Source organism: Bos taurus, chromosome 29 (assembly GCF_002263795.3).
Source record: "Bos taurus isolate L1 Dominette 01449 registration number 42190680 breed Hereford chromosome 29, ARS-UCD2.0, whole genome shotgun sequence".
Classification (NCBI taxonomy): domain Eukaryota; kingdom Metazoa; phylum Chordata; class Mammalia; order Artiodactyla; family Bovidae; genus Bos; species Bos taurus.
The window spans coordinates 49,595,268-49,613,014 of record NC_037356.1 but is presented as its reverse complement, the minus strand read 5'-3'; the positions used below and the strand labels follow the sequence as shown (position 1 = coordinate 49,613,014).

At 68.3% G+C, this 17,747-nt stretch overlaps 2 protein-coding genes across 8 annotated transcripts in view; one reads left to right on the top strand and one right to left on the bottom strand.

Annotated features, from left to right (window-relative positions):
• Positions 1-14,110, top strand: part of LSP1 (lymphocyte specific protein 1) — a 37,999-nt gene extending 23,889 nt beyond the window's left edge. For 6 of the 7 annotated variants that reach the window (NM_001075374.2, XM_005227326.2, XM_059882827.1 and 3 more), the window contains exons 2-11: positions 1,399-1,536; positions 3,812-3,982; positions 5,560-5,755; positions 6,108-6,197; positions 6,402-6,445; positions 8,136-8,217; positions 8,958-9,092; positions 9,369-9,446; positions 9,555-9,657; positions 13,686-14,110. In NM_001075374.2, the coding sequence (NP_001068842.1) occupies positions 1,399-1,536; positions 3,812-3,982; positions 5,560-5,755; positions 6,108-6,197; positions 6,402-6,445; positions 8,136-8,217; positions 8,958-9,092; positions 9,369-9,446; positions 9,555-9,644 (1,024 nt within the window). In that variant the 3' untranslated portion in view covers positions 9,645-9,657; positions 13,686-14,110. The remainder of the gene's footprint in view (positions 1-1,398; positions 1,537-3,811; positions 3,983-5,559; positions 5,756-6,107; positions 6,198-6,401; positions 6,446-8,135; positions 8,218-8,957; positions 9,093-9,368; positions 9,447-9,554; positions 9,658-13,685) is intronic. The other variant, XM_059882830.1, reaches the window with a different exon arrangement.
• Positions 10,094-16,671, bottom strand: PRR33 (proline rich 33). The gene is made up of 2 exons (XM_002699448.6): positions 16,358-16,671; positions 10,094-12,750 (listed from the first exon to the last, which is right to left on the bottom strand). The coding sequence occupies exons 1-2, from the start codon at positions 16,520-16,522 to the stop codon at positions 11,146-11,148; spliced, it is 1,770 nt and encodes a 589-aa protein (XP_002699494.5). The 5' UTR covers positions 16,523-16,671; the 3' UTR covers positions 10,094-11,145.
• Between the last annotated feature and the right edge of the window lie 1,076 nt (positions 16,672-17,747).

Sequence of the window (17,747 nt, the reverse complement as noted above, 5' to 3'; positions counted from 1 at the left end):
CTGGGGACTGTGGGTGCTCACGGGAGGGAGGACCCCTGGACCCCGGCCCCCCATCCTCAGGATCACCCAGGCTCTTCCCCCTGACAGGACGCGGCCCCCGGCCCCCGCCGAGGGCCTGGGGCGGGAGGCTGGCTCTGCTGGCCGTGTGATGGGGCCAGGTGTGGGGGATTAGGGGCTCCCTGGAGCTCAGGGGGGGAGTCGAAGGCACTTCGAGGCGCGGGGGTAGGCGGGCGGGGGGCGCTGAGGTCTGAGCGGGAGGCTGGTTTGCACGGCTGGGGTCCCCTGCGGCTGCCGCGGGGGGGAGTGGGCCTGGAGCTGGGGCTGTGGAGGGGCCTGGCTTTTGTCTAGGAAGCTCCGGGGAGACCTAGGAGAGATTAGATCATGTGTTGGCAGGCCTGCCGAGACCACAGAGCCGGCCCACCCTGGCCAGGGGACGGGGCCCTGAAGGAGCGGGCTGTGGGGTCAGGCGGGGGACACAGCAGGGAGGCGCTGAGACCCTGGCTTGGGAGACCCAGGACCCTCCTCTCGGGTTCTGGGGGAGCCAGGGCCGGCAGGCTGGGTGCCTTCTAGGTGCCAGCAACTCGAGAGCTGCTGGGCCAGGGCCGGGGTGGCCAGGCCCCAGGCCCCCAGTCTCAGGCCTCCTTGTGTAGCCTGGGTGAGGGACCCTGGGAACACGGGCTCAGCAGGCCGGCGGGAGGAAGCTCTCCGGGGCCTGGCTCCGCGTGGGCCTCAGTTTCTCATGGACAGCGCGGTCTGGAGTGAGCCTGCACCGGGGCCTGAGGTAGAGGGTGGCCCTGAGTGGGCTGAGGGGTTCAGGCCCCAGCTGAGGGCAGCCCCTCCCAGATCCTTTAATAGGGCCTCCCTCTCCCGATGCCTTTTACTCATGGTTGGAGGGGGGCAGGAATGATCGCCCCCTGCCCAAGAGGGTCTCCTGAGGGGCTGGGCTGCCTCTGACCTGACCCGCCCAGGCTACCAGTGCCTGACTGACCGAGGCTATGGCCACTTGACTCAGGGAGAAGGAGGGACACCAGCTGTCCAGCGGCCACAGCCAGCTCTTTGCACCTCGGCTGGAGGTGAGGTGCCACCAGGCCCTGCCTGGAGCCAGAGCTGCACTGGCCAGTGTCCGGCTGTGATGAGGGCCAGGGAGCCATGCTGCTGGCAGGGGCGGAGGGCCTGTCCCCGTCCCTGGGGCTCCCCAGGCCCATCTGACTGTAGACCCCTCATCACCAGGAGGCACGTGGACGTCCAGAGGCCAGCTCCACTAGCCGAAGGCACCTTCCTGACCCTCTCTCGTGGTCTCCGCTTTAGAAATGGGGAAACTGAGGCCTTGAGGGTCCCCAGCGGGCCTGCTTGGGTGGGAGGCGGGGGCCCCCAGTTGACCCCTTCTCGTGCCCCCAGGCTCGCCGCTCAGTGGAGTGTGGAGGATGAGGAGGAGGCTGCCTGTGAGCAGCACCGGCGCGACACGGAGCGGCAGCTTCGGGCTCAAGACGAAGACGAAGGAAGCCCGTCCCCGGAGCAGTCGGAGCAGGAGAAGCTGTGAGCCGCCCCCCACCAGCTCACCCGTCCTGCCCTGCTGGGCAGAGGGGGCTTCTGGGCATCAGGACCCCCCCAGGGCTGGAGACCCCAGAGCAGAGGGGACAAGGAGGCAGGGGGAGGGCTGCCCCGGAACCTGGGCACGGTGGGGATGTCCTCGGGGTGAGGGTCACTGCAGTGCCGGGGGCCAGGGAGCACTGCTGCACGTGGGCCGCTGCCCCCTCCCCACCAGCCTCCCGGGGCCCTGACTCAGCCCCCGTCCCCCTGCGTGGTCCCCCTGCTTGGACCGATTCTGAGCGCAGCTGTGGGGCCCTGGGCCCCGAGCCCCCTGCCCCACTCCTCGCAGCCAGTGACTCACAGAGGCCACGTCCAAGTTGGCGGCCGAGGCCGGCTCGTCCCCTCCCGGGGCCCGGGAGGCCGCTGTGGCTGGGCTGGGCTGTTTTTCCAATAATGTCCCCCCCTCCTCCTGGCCCTGTTTCGTTCCATTTTCTCTGAGTCAGCAGCTATGGGTGGGGTGGTGTGTTGTAGCGGTCAAGGCCCTTCGAGCCAGGTCCCGTCCTAGCAGGCAGAGACCACCGTGGCCGGGGACTCCAGCCTGAAGCAGGGAACAGGGTGCGGGGCTCACCCTGCTGCCCAGGGAAGCAGCCTGCTGCCAGACCCTGCTGGCTCAGCTGAGGGAGCAGAGGGGGGCTCCTCACCCATACTTGGAGACCCCAGGCTGAGGGGGGAGGCCCGGCCCAGCACTCGGGGAGCCCCAGACTGATGGGGGAGGCCGGCCCAACACTCGGGGAGCCCCAGACTGATGGGAGAGGCCCGGCTCAGCACTCGGGGAGCCCCAGACTAATGGGGGAGGCTCAGCCCAGCACTCGGGGAGCCCCAGACTGATGGGGGAGGCCCAGCCCAGCACTCGGGGAGCCCCAGACTGATGGGGGAGGCCCAGCCCAGCACTCGGGGAGCCCCAGACTGATGGGGGAGGCCAGCCCAGCACTCGGGGAGCCCCAGACTGGTGGGGGAGGCCCGGCCCAGCACTCGGGGAGCCCCAGACTAATGGGGGAGGCTCAGCCCAGCACTCGGGGAGCCCCAGACTGGTGGGGGAGGCCCGGCCCAGCACTCGGGGAGCCCCAGACTGATGGGGGAGGCCCAGCCCAGCACTCGGGGAGCCCCAGACTGATGGGGGAGGCCCGGCCCAGCACTCGGGGAGCCCCAGACTGATGGGGGAGGCCCAGCCCAGCACTCGGGGAGCCCCAGACTGGTGGGGGAGGCTCAGCCCAGCACTCGGGGAGCCCCAGACTGATGGGGGAGGCCCAGCCCAGCACTCGGGGAGCCCCAGACTGGTGGGGGAGGCCCAGCCCAGCACTCGGGGAGCCCCAGACTGATGGGGGAGGCTCAGCCCAGCACTCGGGGAGCCCCAGACTGGTGGGGGAGGCCCAGCCCAACACTCGGGGAGCCCCAGACTGATGGGGGAGGCCGGCCCAGCACTCGGGGAGCCCCAGACTGGTGGGGGAGGCCAGCCCAGCACTCGGGGAGCCCCAGACTGGTGGGGGAGGCCAGCCCAACACTCGGGGAGCCCCAGACTGGTGGGGGAGGCCCAGCCCAGCACTCGGGGAGCCCCAGACTGGTGGGGGAAGCTGGCCCAGCACTCGGGGAGCCCCAGACTGATGGGGGAGGCTCAGCCCAGCACTCGGGGAGCCCCAGACTGATGGGGGAGGCCCGGCCCAGCACTTGGGGAGCCCCAGACTGATGGGGGAGGCTCAGCCCAGCACTTGGGGAGCCCCAGACTGATGGGGGAGGCCCAGCCCAGCACTCGGGGAGCCCCAGACTGGTGGGGGAGGCCCGGCCCAGCACTCGGGGAGCCCCAGACTGATGGGAGAGGCCAGCCCAGCACTCGGGGAGCCCCAGACTGGTGGGGGAGGCCCAGCCCAACACTCGGGGAGCCCCAGACTGATGGGGGAGGCCGGCCCAGCACTCGGGGAGCCCCAGACTGATGGGGGAGGCTCAGCCCAGCACTCGGGGAGCCCCAGACTGGTGGGGGAGGCCCGGCCCAGCACTCGGGGAGCCCCAGACTGGTGGGGGAGGCCCAGCCCAGCACTCGGGGAGCCCCAGACTGATGGGGGAGGCTCAGCCCAGCACTCGGGGAGCCCCAGACTGGTGGGGGAGGCCCGGCCCAGCAGTGGAGTGCTGCGTCTGTGCAGACGGGGTCTCCCACGCTTGGCGCCCAGGGTTTGAGAGCCCCCGGCCCACTTTCAGCCCGGCCCTGAGACCCTGCTTGCTCTTCCAGCCTCAGCCCGCAGCCCTCGGAGGCTCCTGAGCTGGACGAGGATGAGGGCTTTGGCGACTGGTCCCAGAAGCCAGAGCAGCAACGGCAGCAGCACTGGGGGGCTGGGGAGGCCCCGGATGCTGGGGACCCCTCTCGGGGCGAGAGTCTGGAGGGGACGCAGGAGGACGACAGGCAAGTGGGGGTCACAGCCTGGGGGCGGCGGGCTCCCTCCAGCCCCCTTACCTGCGTCTGGCCTGTGCCCTCTGCACCCCTCCCCAGCAGCCCCCCAAAACGCCCCTGCGGCTGTGGGGGCAGGAGGAGGAAGAGAGAGAGACGGGGGCGGCGGGTGGGGCTCACTCCGGGCTCCCAGGGCCCCGGCCCGTCCAGACCAGCTGCGGCCTGATCAGCACGTGTGCAGCCCGCTGACGTCAGGGAGGCCCCGCGCCCCCGGGCCCCTTCCTCCCTGGGGGCGGCGCGCTCTGTTCCCACGGAGGGGAGCAGGTATTTCCAGATGTTCGAGGCGGCCTGGGGGACAAGCTTTCCAGATGCACAGACGCTGAACCGGGGCCGGCGGGGGAAGGGGGCCTCGCCCCCACCCGCCTCAGGGGGCTCTGAGCCGGGCTCCAGGCCCTTGGCCGTGGCCAGGGCCCAGATGGGCTTGGAAGCTCCATGCTTGGGGCCCTGGCCCCCTCCCCGGGCCATCTCCGGTCCCCCCCACCCCGAGGTCCCTAAGAGCCCGAGCTCTCACTAAGACCACCCCCCACCATCACTCAGTCACCCCTTTTCCTCCTGCAAGCGGCCCCCACAGCCAGAGCTGGCTGCCTGGCGGGGCCCTGGTCCTGCTGTGGCCCTCTGGCCAGGACCACCCTCCAGGCCTCGGTTCCCCTCATCTCTGCGAGTTGGGGAGCACCCTGCATTTCTGAGCTGGGGTCGGGGGCAGCAGGGAGGCCCACCTCCACTGCTCTTGGAGTGGTCGCCAGCTCCCTTTGTCCCTGGCTGCCTGGCCACCAGCAGGGGGCACTATGGCTCTTCTGTGGACCCTCCTGGGCGCCAGGCCTCCCTGCCCCCCGCACCTGCCTGGCCGCCCGCAGCCGGGGCTGAATGGGCCTCTGTGAGCCTGCTGCTGGCTCCGACCCCGGCGCACCTTGGGTGGTGGGTCTGGGTCTTGGCTGGCACGAACACCAAGGGGCCTGAAATCATGGAAAATGCGAGAATTTCCCATCTTCTTCTCCAGGTTCAGTCCCGCTCAAATGCAGACCCGCATGGGCTGCCAGCGGCTGGCCTCCCCTGCCCCCAGCCAGCCGTGTCCGGCCCGCTCCTCTGGGCTGTGGTCCCAGCTGTGACCCCAGTTCTTTCCTCGTCTACCACTGCACCAGCCCCCAAACCCCCCTCAGACCCCTCCTCAGGCCCACTGGACGCCCAGGCCTGTCGCCCCCACACAGAGCAGGCAGGAGCAGGGACCCCGCCTAGGCCGACCAGGCGGACGCTGACAAGCAGGACACAGGCCCGGCCTGGGGCCTGGGAGTAGCCTCAGTGAGCCAGTGGCCCTCTGTCCATGCGGCAGTGGTCACTGGTCACCACGGGGCAGGCGCTGAGGTCCTTGGCCTCACTTCCCCAAAGACACCAGGGTCTTGGGATTCCTTGGCACTCGGCTGGTCTGAGGGTCCCGACTTACAGACGGGGAAACCAAGGCTCGGACCTGGGGAGGCCCTCAAAACAAACCATCGGATGACATCTGACTGATCGGATTGCCTCCCCCACAACCACAGGCCCCACCAGTGCACCTCTGGGAGCCAGGGTGGTGACAAGCTGAGTCCAGCTGAGGTCTGTCTGGAGGAGCTGCACCTGAGCCCTGACTCAGAGCCCCGGGAGGGGCTGGCACCAGAGGCTTCAGAGCCCAGCGGGCCCCAGGAGCCCATGCAGGGCAGCCCAGGGCTGGCGGAGACCAAGGAGGCAGAGGCACAGGTGTGGGGGCTCCCACAGGTCTGGGTGGCACTCTGGCCCCGAGCTGATTCTTTCTCTGCTGTCCGCATGCCCTGTGGGCCTCACGGGACGGCCCAGAGGGAGCCATCACCCCGCCTGCAGACAACAGCCCCTGCAGCCCTAGAAGGCGGTGGGGCTGGGGACCGTGGGATGGAGCAGCACCTTCCTGGACTCACCAGCTCCTGTGGCAGAGAACTCAGAACCAGAGCATGTCAGGGCGGGAGAGGACCTGAGGAGGCCCAGGGAGGGGCAGTGTCCACCGGGGCCCTGGGGGGGCAGGAGCGGGGGCGAGGGGGCGGTGGTCCAGCCCTAACCCCGGACGTTCTGCTCCCAGCACCAGAGCTGCCAGCAGCCCAGGACACCCAGCCCCCTGGTCTTGGAGGGGACCGAAGTGGGCTCGCCTCCCCTGAGCCCCAGTACCAAAGTAGGTTAAGCACCAATGCCTTGCCTTCTGTCCTGCACAGGCTGCTGAATCCCTGCCATGCGGTGTTTGGCAGGGCCTGTGATGGGCATAAGCTGGGCCGTGGGACTGGGAGGGGGGCGCGGCACGCAGGGGGAGCAGCTGCGGGGCGGGGGCTCTGGGCCCCGCTCCGGCTTCAGAGGCTCCATCTCCGCCTGCCCTCCACAGCTCAGTGACAGGACCGAGTCCCTGAACCGCTCCATTAAGAAGAGGTATGTCTGGCTGCTTCCTAGGCAGGACCCAGTGTTCTCCAGGGGAAGAAGGACCCAGGGTTCTTCAAGGGGAGGCAGGACCTAGGGTTCTCCAGGGGAGCAGGGCCCAGGGTTCTCCAGGGGAAGAAGGACCCAGTGTTCTCCAGGAGAGGCAGGACCCAGGGTTCTCCAAGGGGAGGCAGGACCCAGGGTTCTCCAGGGGAGCAGGACCCAGGGTTCTCCAGGGGAAGAAGGACCTAATGTTCTCCAGGAGAGGCAGGACCTAGGGTTCTCCAGGGGAGCAGGACCCAGGGTTCTCCAAGGGGAGGCAGGACCCAGGGTTCTCCAGGGGAGCAGGACCCAGGGTTCTCCAGGGGAGCAGGACCCAGTGTTCTCCAGGGGAGGCAGGACCCAGGGTTCTCCAGGGGAAGAAGGACCCAATGTTCTCCATGGGAAGGCAGGACCCAGGGTTCTCCAGGGGAAGCAGGCCGCAGGGTTCTCCAGGGGAGCAGGACCCAGTGTTCTCCAGGGGAGGCAGGCCCCAGGGTTCTCCAGGGGAAGCCAGGCCCCAGGGTTCTCCAGGGGCACAGGACCCAGAGTTCTCCAGGGGAAGGCAGGACCCAGGGTTCTCCAGGGGAAGCCAGGCCCCAGAGTTCTCCAGGGGCACAGGACCCAGTGTTCTCCAGGGGAAGCAGGCCCCAGAGTTCTCCAAGGGAAGGCAGGACCCAGGGTTCTCCAAGGGGAGGCAGGCCCCAGGGTTCTCCAGGGGAAGCAGGCCCCAGGGTTCTCTCCAGAGGAAGCAGAACCCAGGGTTCTCTCGAAGGGAAGGCAGGCCCCAGGGTTCTCCAAGGGAAGCAGGACCCAGTGTTCTCCAAGGGGAGGCAGAACCCAGGGTTCTCCAGGGGAAGCAGGACCCAGGGTTCTCCAGGGGAAGCCAGGCCCCAGGGTCCTCCAGGGGAGCAGGACCCAGGGTTCTCCAAGGGGAGGCAGGACCTAAGGTTCTCCAGGGGGAGCAGGACCCAGGGTTCTCCAGGGGAAGCAGGCCCCAGAGTTCTCCAGGGGAAGAAGGATGCAGTGTTCTCCAGGGGAAGAAGGACCCAGTGTTCTCCAAGGGGAGGCAGGCTCCAGGGTTCTCCAAGGGGAGGCAGGACCCAGGGTTCTCCAGGGGAAGCAGGCCCCAGGGTTCTCCAGGGGAAGCAGGCCCCAGGGTTCTCTCCAGAGGAAGCAGAACCCAGGGTTCTCTCAAAGGGAAGGCAGGCCCCAGGGTTCTCCAAGGGAAGCAGGACCCAGTGTTCTCCAAGGGGAGGCAGAACCCAGGGTTCTCCAGGGGAAGCAGGACCCAGGGTTCTCCAGGGGAAGCCAGGCCCCAGGGTCCTCCAGGGGAGCAGGACCCAGGGTTCTCCAAGGGGAGGCAGGACCTAAGGTTCTCCAGGGGGAGCAGGACCCAGGGTTCTCCAGGGGAAGCAGGCCCCAGAGTTCTCCAGGGGAAGAAGGATGCAGTGTTCTCCAGGGGAAGAAGGACCCAGTGTTCTCCAAGGGAAGGCAGGCTCCAGGGTTCTCCAGGGGAGCAGGACCCAGGGTTCTCCAGGGGAAGGCTGAAGAGGGGGTCCATGAGGTGGAGATCTGGGGCCTGAGAGAGCTGTGGCGGCTGCTCAGGGTGAGGCCCAGAAGCTGAGTGAGGGCTCCTGGGCAAGACCCTTCTCTCCTCCAGTAACAGCGTGAGGAAGTCCCAGCCGGCCCTGCCCATCTCCAAGATTGATGAGCGGCTGGAGCAGTACACCCAGGCCGTCGAGGTGGGTACAGGCGCCCGCACTTTCTGCTGAGCCCTTGCTCCATCCAGCCAGAGTCCCTCCACTGATCCTACAGCCCCCAGCCAAATAACACCCTTTTATTCAACTAACCATCTTTCATCCGACCAACACTACTCCACCCTTCCACATTCTTCCATCTAGCCCTTTATCCATCCAACCAAGGTTCCTCCATTGATCCTATCTCCACCCCCACCACCCCCATCCAACTAACACGTTGTTTATTCAACTCTCTCTTCCATCCAATCTACACCACTCCTTGCAATCAACACCCCTTTATCCAACCAATGACCCTCCAGCCAACCAATGCCACTGTGTCCAACCAACATCCTTCCATCCAACCAACACTTTTCCATTCAAGCGATGGCCCTCCATGTTCCTCTATCCAACCAACACCTCTCCATGTAACCAATGTCCCTCCTCTAATTCCACACCCCTCTATCCAACTAACACCCTTCCATACAATCTGCTCCCCTCCACCCAACCAATCCCCCTGCATTCAGCCACTGTCTTTCCACCCAATTTCTTTGTTCAATGGACGTTCTTCTATGCAACCAACGCCACTCACCCCGACCCACACACCTCCATACAACCCGTATACCCTTTCACCCAACTAACTCCCATCCACCCAACCATCACTCCATCCACCAAGGCCCTTCCGTTCAAGCCCTGCTCCTCCAACCCCATGCCCGAGCAGAGCGAGGATGGTCCTGTCTCCTCTGCAGATCGCCGGCAGGACCCCCAAGCTCACCCGCCAGCCCTCCATCGAGCTGCCCAGCATGGCTGTGGCGAGCACTAAGAGCCGCTGGGAGACGGGAGAGGTGCAGGCTCAGTCGGCCGCCAAGTCCGCCCCCTGCAAGGTAGGCGTCCATCCTGGGGCGGAGCCGGGCCCCCTCGGCACAGCGAGCGCGGGCCGTCCGGGCTGAAGAGCGGGCTGCAGGGCCCGTGGTGGCCGGCCTGGTCCCTGGGGAGGGCTGGGGGCGCGGCTTCCGGGCCTCCTCCGTGGGCGCTCCCCGCAAGGGGGCACGTGGGCCGGCCCTGCGGCCCTGGACCTGCGAGGCCGGCGGGTGACGTGCCCGGGGCTCCCAGCTCCCCCAGCGGGGGCCCGCAGCGACGCGGCTTCCTTCTGCCCCAAGGATATTGTGGCCGGAGACATGAGCAAGCGGGATCTCTGGGAGCAGAAAGGAGGCCCCAAGACTTCGTCTACGGTCAAGGTGCGTCGGAAGGCGGCAGACGCAGGGGGCGGGTCCAGTGGGTGGGCTGGGAGAGCGGCTGTCTCCCTCCGCGGCTCTCACCTTGGCCCCGGGCCTTCTTCCTGGCAGAGCACCCCGTCTGGGAAGAGGTACAAGTTTGTGGCCGCCGGACACGGGAAGTACGAGAAGGTGCTTGTGGACGAGGGCTCGGCGCCCTAGGCCTCTCTGTCTGGTGAGTCCGCAGCAGCGGCCCGCGTGTGATGTGTTGTGCCTGAAATTTGCTGCCCGGGCGCCTGGTGGCAGAAGCCAGGAGGAGGCTCCTGAGGGCAGAGCGCCCGGCTCAGGGCCGGCCGGAGCCTGCCCCTCTGGTCCCCCTGCCCACCCCTGTCCTGGGGTCCTGCCCCGCTCCCCCTGACAAAGCTCTGACTCCCTTCTGGGAGGAGCCATGATGCCCTGTCTGCACCGCTTGGGCAGGCGAGGCCTTCCAGGGCACTGCAGGGCGAGCGTGGCCGGAAGGGGAGTCCTGGAGGCTCGGTTCCCGCCCATCAGTGGGCTCAGGGTCTCGGAGGGGCCAGAACCTTGGGCGCTCCCTGTTATCTCAGTGGGAGCTGCTCCTGTGGCTACCGCCCGCCCCATCGCCTGGTGGAGGCAGAAAGACGACCGCAGCGTGGTCATGCACACTTTTATTAGTGGCCTGGGTCCCAGGATCCATGTACAGCTCCCGTCACGTCCCCCTGCCAACCACCTCCTTCCCTGCCGAGTCCTGCCCACAGCACCTCCGTGTTTCTCCCCCACTGCTGGTCAGAGCCCCAGTGGTCCTGAGTCAGACCCCCTCTGAGGGCACAGTGCGGGCCCCACGGCTGTATGAGGCCCTGGGCCCCCTTCCCCACCTGTCCAGGCCACGGCTGGTCCTCGCTGGGCCAGGCTGCTCTCCCCCAGTCTCCTCATCCAGCCTCGAGGCTGAGACCCACCTCCTGTCTCATCAGCAAATCCTCCCTGAACTCGGCCCTCAGTCTGGGGGAGCAGAAGCCACAGCACAGGGCGGCAGTGAGGGGCCGGCTCCCCCCCCCGGGCCTCGACCTGCTCCCAGCGCTGGCCAGGGCCCTGTCCTCGGGCGGCACAGCCGCCAGGGCAGCCCACGGAGGTGACCCCGCCCAAGCCCAAGCCCCCAGCCACTACCCACCCCCACGGAGATGCAAGTCTCCCCCACTTTCTAGGCAGAAGGGAGCGGCCCCAGAGTCCTTGTCCCGGCACGTGTCAGGACTCACCACCCGGAGCTCCCGGGGTTAAACCCAGCCCAGCTCCCTGGAGCCGGGCAGACCCTCCTGAGCAGCCATGGCCCCTCCAGGCTCTGCTGGTGACCGCCCCCTGCAGCCCCTGCCCCAAGCCCTGTGCAGACGCCCAGGCTGGCCCTGCCCTGCGAGGTTACTCAGACAACCCTGACCTCGAGGCGGCCTCCTGAACTGTCTGCCTCCCCAGAAGTTCACCCCCAAAGCCCCCACACTCTACCGCAAAGCAGACCTCTCTCTGCTCCTCTGCACCATCCAAACCCGCCTCCTGCTTAACCCCCTTCTCCCGCTGTGGTCCTTCCTGCTCCCGTCCGCCCCACCGCCCCTCCGGACCCCCAGGCCGCCGGGTTCTTCTCTTGAACAGCTTCAGTTTCCCAGCTGGACACTCAGCCCCTCTTGTCCACCCCACAGCCCTGGGGTCACCCAGCTGTTCAGTGGAGCCTCCAGCCAGCCGCCGTCCGGTTGAAGTTCTTGGGCTGGGGGTTCAGGACCAGGACTGGGGAGGTCACAGGATGGGGTCGGGCAGCCACCTCCTGCAGCTTCCGGGCGTTGAAGCGAGGCCGGTAAAGGAAGGGCAGGCGCCTGAGACCGGCCAGGGTGCACACCCCAGCTCCAGGCCCCGCCTGGCCACTGCGGGACTCGGCCACGGACACGCGGTAGAGCACCGCGTCCCACATCTTGGAGGCCCGGGAGGCGGGGGGCCGGGGCTCCAGGCTGGCAAGGGTGGTCTCGCCCTGGTCCACCTGCCCCGGGCTGGGCTCTGGCCCTGGGAACTTGGGCTCCTCCGGCTCCTCCAATAGCTGCTTCTTGAGGCGCATCCAGCCGCTGAGCTGGGGCCTGGCTGCGGCTCTGGGGGCCGGGCAGGGGTGGGGGCCTGCCAGCGGGGCGGGGGGCGAGGCCCCGCGGGAGCTGGAGACTCTCTCAGCCTCAGTGGCAGGGCCAGCTGTGGGGGGCTCCTCCAGGCGCCCGGGTTCGGGGGTCCCAGAGCCTGGCCTGAAAGGCGAGGGTCCCGGCGAGCGGTAGGTGGGGGTGATGGGCACCACCACCCGGGTGCCAGCCTCCCTGGGCACCGAGGCCTGCAGGCCAGAGGGAGGCCTGGGCACTGGGGATGCCGCAGGCCAGGGACTGGCCACCTGCGTCCCAGTGGGCAATGGGCGGATGTGGGCCACGGGGATCAGGGGCTGAGCCCCGGGAGGGCAGGGGGCCATGTGCTGATCCTGGGGGGCTGCCGGGGGGGGCTCGGGGGTCCCGCCCTGCGGGGATGGCACCAGTCGGACATGCACTTGGCTGACGTGGCTGCCCCTCACTGCAGGGGCCACTACCTGGGTGAAGCCGCTGGGGCACCGCGCGGGTTCCGGGGCCAGGGCTGTGAGCTGGGGGCCCGTGGCCCTGAAGTGGGAAGCCAGGCTCCTGCGCTGGGCGAGGCTGAAGGAGAACGTGGACCTCTGTGTGGGGGAGGCTACGTGGTGGATGACAGGGGTCGGGGGGCAGCGGGGTGTGGCGGCCACAGCCACTGGGGCCTCGGCAGGGTGTGGGGCCTCAGCCGGATGGTGGGCGTCAGTGGGGTGCGGGGTATCAGAGGGACGCATGGCCTCTGCTGGACGCGGGACCTCCACCGGATGCGGGGCCTCCAGGGGATGCAGGGCTTCGGCCAGACGTGGGGCCTCTGTGGGATGCAGGGCGTTGGCTGGGCGTGGGGCCTCCCTGGGATGCAGGGCTTCGGTGGGGCGTGGGGCCTCGGTGGGGCGCGGGAGCTCAGCTGGACGCGGGGCCTCCATGGGACGTGGGCTCGGGGCCTCCTGGTCACGGCTGGCCTCGCTCACGGGGGACAGGGAGGTGCGGAAAGCCCCGGGCGGAGCGGGGGGCCCGCCCCCGCCCATCCTCTTCCGGGCCGCCTTCCTCAGGAGCTTCTGCAGGCGCAGGTTGTCCTTTCCCGGCTTGGGCAGCAGAGGTGGTGGTGGTCCAGGGGGCCCCGGGCGGCACGGCCCAGCCGTCCCAGGGGCCACGGAGGCAGCTGAGATGAACATCACTGCTCCCTGGGGCGGGAAGGAGGAGGCGGTGATCCCAGCCCTCTGCCCGCAGGTCCCGCCCCTGAGGGGGGCACACGGCCCCCTCGTCTGCAGGGGGCCCCCAGGTGCACTCTAGGCGGCATGTGTGCAGCATCCATCAAAGGGGCGGCCCCAACATCACCCCCAGACTAGAAGTGAGCCCACCGCGGCCCAAGGTGCCTGGTGGGCACGCAGAGGGGCCGGGCCGGGAGACCCACGGGCGGGCGCTAAGCTGGGGCACGTGCTGGGCCGGCCGCCCGCAGAGGCAGGAGGGGCGGCCGCCCACAACCGTGAGAGCCGCCTCGCCGTCGCCGGGCTGACCACAGGCGCGTCCGCTGCGAGCCGCGGCGAGGTGGCGGCCAGCGGCCGGGAGGCAGGGGCAGCGTCCCGAGCGGTCGGCTGGGCGGAGGCGGGAGCTGCTCCCACCGAGCTCCGGCTAAACGGGATGTTCCCGCAGGCCTCCCGGCGGGCTGGTCCCGGCCAAGCCACCCGCCCTGCTTTGTGGGCGCCACGTGCTCACAGGGACGTTGACGGATGGCGCCCGGGCAGAGCGGGGGCCACTGGCTGGGAAGGGGGAGGCCAGGGCTGCGGCCGCGGAGCCTCTCTGTCAGGCAGGAGCTGGGGGGCCCGGGAAGGGGTCTGCTCCTGGCTGCTGCCTGCAACTGGAGGACTAGGACCTCCTAGGGAAGAGCAGGGTGCCCAGGCCGAGTCCTTCCACCCTGCACCCTGAGCAGGGTCCGGGCGGCAACGTCGGGAGCCAGCCTCCAAGTTGGAAGGGGACCAGGGAGGCTGCTCCTGGCAGCCCGAGGGGTTGGAAGAGCGGCCCCCAGAGAGAGGCTGCAGGCTGCAGCGGGCAGGGTGGTGGGCCCTCCTGGGCTGCGCCTGACGCCCTCCCCCCCCACACCTCCCCATGTGTGTTTCAGCTTTCCCAGGAGCAGGGCACAGGCAGCAGCAGGTCCTGCTTCCCCGTCCGCACGCCCAGGGGAGAACCCGGCCAGATCCGCCCCCCGCCCCCCGAACCCGACCTTGCCGAAGAAGCTGCTTCTCACGCCTGCCTTCGCCCCGAAACCCTGGCAGCTCTTGCTGCGGGGCCCTCCGACCTCGCCCTCCAACATGGCACTCACTGCCCCCCACAGTTCCAGGAGGAGAGGAACTCTGGCTGTTGGTTGGTGAAGGGACGCCCTCCAGAGAAGCCGCAAGCTCCCAGGGAAGGCGCCGTCAGTGCTGGGAGCGGCCATGTGCCGGGGTCTCCAGGTCAAGAGCCACAACCCCTGCCCTGCCTGCATTGCCCCCCGCCCCCCGCTGGCAGCCCCTCCACCCTGTCCAGTAAAGCTTCCATGTATCTCCACGTGCTGGCTCTCTGGGCTCACTGACGGGGGCGGGGAGGGAGCATGGCTGTCTGGAAGGGCCATCCACCTTGCCCAGTGGTGGGGTCCAAGCCTCTTGTCTTCCTTCAGACTTGGACCCTGTCCTGTCCAGTAGCCTTCTGCGCGTGGGGCTCTGGGGTCTGAGGGGTGTGGCGGCCAAAGTCAGGGTGCAGCTGACCGTGGGCTCAGTCCTCCTCCGGCGCATCTGTGGCGCTTGCCCCCAGAGTCTGCAGCCCCCGAGACCGGGCACATGCCACTGCGCCCCTAGGCTCGGCCTCCTCTGAGGACGAGACGTTCCTTAGGGTTATCCCCATCCCGGTACCCAGGAGATTTGGTGGATAGGTGGATGATGGATGGTGGATGATGGACGGATGGAGGGTTAAGACGCATGGACAGATGGAGGGATGGATAGATAGGTGGAGGGAGCGATGGAGGGAGGGATGGATGGAAGGAGGGTTAAGGTTGACAGACGGATGGATGGGGAGGGAAGGAGAGGTAGGTGAGTGGATGAATGGATGGATGGAGGGTCAAGGTTGATGGACAGATGGAGGGATGGATGGATGGATGGATGGATGGATGCATGGGGAGGGAGGGAGAGGTCAGTGGGTGGATGAATGGATGGATGGAGGGTCAAGGTTGATGGACAGATAGATAGAAGGAGGAGGGGATGGGTAGGCAGATGGACTGGTATGGAAACGAGAGGTGAGGCCTCCTTGGGTGATGGATGGCTGGATAAAGAGCAGGTGGAGGGCGGGCCTATAGAAGGATGAGAGGTAGATGGCAAAAACACCACTGTGCAGAATAGACGGCAGAAGAGACAAGGCAGTCAGACCATGCCTGCTTCAGGGGCACCGGCGGGGAGGACGGGCAGGCGGGTAGACGGATGGGTGGGCGATGGGAGATGGGAGTGAAGGAGGGAGGGGAGCAGAAGGCGACTGTGGCGTGAGCGGGCACCGAGTGCATGGATGGGCGGGGGTGGGGTGCAGGCTGGGGCTGTCCTTCCGGGCCCGTGCCCGCCCCCCGGCCTGCATGCGGGCCCACCGCGGGGCCCTGCTGCCCTCCGTGTCAGGGGAGCCCCTTTGAAGAGCAGGCCCCCTGGCCCTCTGGCGTCCCAGGCCTGGGTCTGCTCAGAGTCCGTTTTCTGAGGTCTCCTGAAGGGGAGCACAGATACGGGCGGGCCAGGAGGGCTAGAACCTGGGCACGTCACATGGCCTGTCGCCCATGGCCCCTCCGAGAGGGCGTCCAGGGCTGTGCCCACCAGCTGGGGGGGCATCTCCCAGGGAAGGAGGGCTTCTCGTCCACCCGGCTGGATGGGACGTTACGAGGGCCACAGGCAGAGGCGGCCCCCTTGGTCACTGGTCAGCGAGTGGGGCCCCGAGGGCCAAGGGGTGGGCAGGGCGGGGCAGGAGAAGCAGCCGGCCACTCAGCCCACACTCAGCCCAGCCCCTCTCAGGGTCCTGGCCTCAGGGGCAGGAATCCAGGGCTTGTCTCCTCTGCTGCAGCAGCATTGTCAGGGCCTGCCCACCGCAGCGGTCAAGAGGCTCGGAGGGGCCGCCACCCGGTGTCCGGCCTCTGCCCTCCATCTTGACTGCCTCAGTGGCCCCCCAGGCAGCCCCCTGCTCCCCAGTTCTGAGCACGGAGTGCCAGCCCCACACAGCGCAAACCAGCGACCCACTACAGAGCCCGCAGAAGCGCTCGGGGTATGTGGAGGTGGCCGCCCAGGCTGGGAAGGGCTCACCCCGAAGTGCTGTGTCAGCGGCTTCTATCTGGGGCCTGGCAGGGCCTGAGCCCATGGGCTGGGCTGACTGGGAGCTCAGACTGGCACTGGAGTGGGCACCCAGGTCAGCTCAGGGCTACCAGGCGAGGTTCAAGGTCTCTGGGCCCCACCATCCCCAACCATGCACATGGGGGGCCCTTGCCCTCCCCCACACAGCTGGAGGCCAACCCTGCAGGAACCTGAGGGGGAACAGGCCCCCCACAGCCTCCTCCCTGCTCCGTGGCTCAGCTCAGCTTTGCTTGCTTGAGAAGCCCACCCCAGCCCACCCTACTCTGTCCCTGGGCCGAGGCCCTGCCCCGTCAGCCCTCAAACTCTTCCTGGGGTTCAGTCAATCCCTTGCTGCAGCCCTGCGCTGGGCTGCCCAGTCCGTGCCTCCAGCCCAGGTCCCCAGGCCCAGGGGGAGCCCAGCCCTGCCCCCTCCTCCTGGCCTGGCACATGGGGTGTGGGTTACCTGTTGCAGGCCCTGGGCAGCCGGCGGCCGTACAGCAGCACCCGCTCGACGCCGTCCTGCAGTACCCCCGGCCTGGCGCCCCAAGAGGGAGGTCGCCGATACCCAAAATAAAACCTGCCGCGTCCCTCTGACCTCAGCGCCCGCTCTCTGGCGCTGCCTGCTCATGGGCGCGCTCCTGCCAAGGCCAAGGCCGCTGAGCGGGCAGCCACCCTCCTCTGCTGGCCGAGCAGGGTCACTGCAGGGCCGAGGAGTGCCCACCTGCGGGTAAAGACGCCCCAGGCCTGGGCGAGGTGTGGCCAGCCGCTCCGGGCACCGGCGGCCGGTGGGGCCAGACGCACACGAGCCCCTACTGTGCTCACCCCAGCGTCTCCCTGCATCTGTGTCCAGGGGGATGGGGTCACTGTCAGCAGAGCATGGGGTGCCCGCCTGAGAAGGGCTATCAGCCCCCACCATGGGGAGCAGATGGGGCAGGGGGCCCCCAAGAGCAGCCCAGGGCTCTCATTCAGATGTGTCTTTACAGCTAAGCCTGCTGGACATAGAGTTGGTCAGCATTATCCCAGGGTCAGCGCTGTGTGTGGCCTGTCCCAGGATCCGGGCTGGAGGAGGGGTTCACAGTCCCTGCGAGGGAGGCAGGACAACCCGGCGCCTCTGCTTCGGGGGCTCCCCACCCCCAGGGGCTCTTGGGGGGCGGACAGGATGGGGGCTCCATCCACCCCCTGGCTGAGGATGGCGGGCCCACCCTGCCTGTCTCGAGCCCCACGGCCTTATCTCCGGCTTGCAGAAATTGGATGAGGTGCTGAGGGAAACCTTCCAGAAGGCTTGGGGGACCGGAGCAGGGCGCAGAGCCAGGGGGCTCCAGGGCTGGGGTGTGAGGGCGGCCGTCCTGACACCCCTGGCCCTCAGCCTCCGGAGGACAGGACCCTCATCTGAGTCTGCTGGGGACCACCCCCCGGCCTGGCCCCTGGCCCACCAGCCTCGGCTCTGGGTCAGGCCAGCATCCTCGGAGCAACCACGGCCCCACCGAGCCTCTTGGATCTTTCAGACCCCTCTCCCCTGCTCTGCATCTCGGCTCCCCTACCCAAGGGGCAGACCCAGAGGAGCATGTGGCCTCACTGGCCCACGAGGGACCGTGGGAGGCTGTGGGCACGACGTCTGCCGACTGGACGGTGCCGCCTGGAGTCGTGAGGAGAGAAACAGCGGGCTCCACGGGCGAGTGGTGGAGCCCGCCGTGGGCAGCACGCGGAGCCCAGCCTGTGGGCAGGAGACCCGCAGGATCTGGACCCCGAGGTGGGAGCTCCTGGGCCGACTGCAGAGATGTGGCCCCTGGCACCGGGAGGTGCCAGACCCCATGCGTCAGACTCGGGCGAGCATCTCGCTCGCCTGCTGATGC

What these genes read in the sequence shown, in the direction of transcription:
- PRR33 (XM_002699448.6), bottom strand. Translation starts at nt 16,522, where the DNA reads ATGAGCAGGCAGCGCCAGAGAGCGGGCGCTGAGGTCAGAGGGACGCGG. An exon ending in CTGCCCAGGGCCTGCAACAG is followed by an intron (nt 12,751 to 16,357) that starts GTAACCCACACC and finishes TTCCCGCCCCAG; the next exon opens with GGAGCAGTGATGTTCATCTC.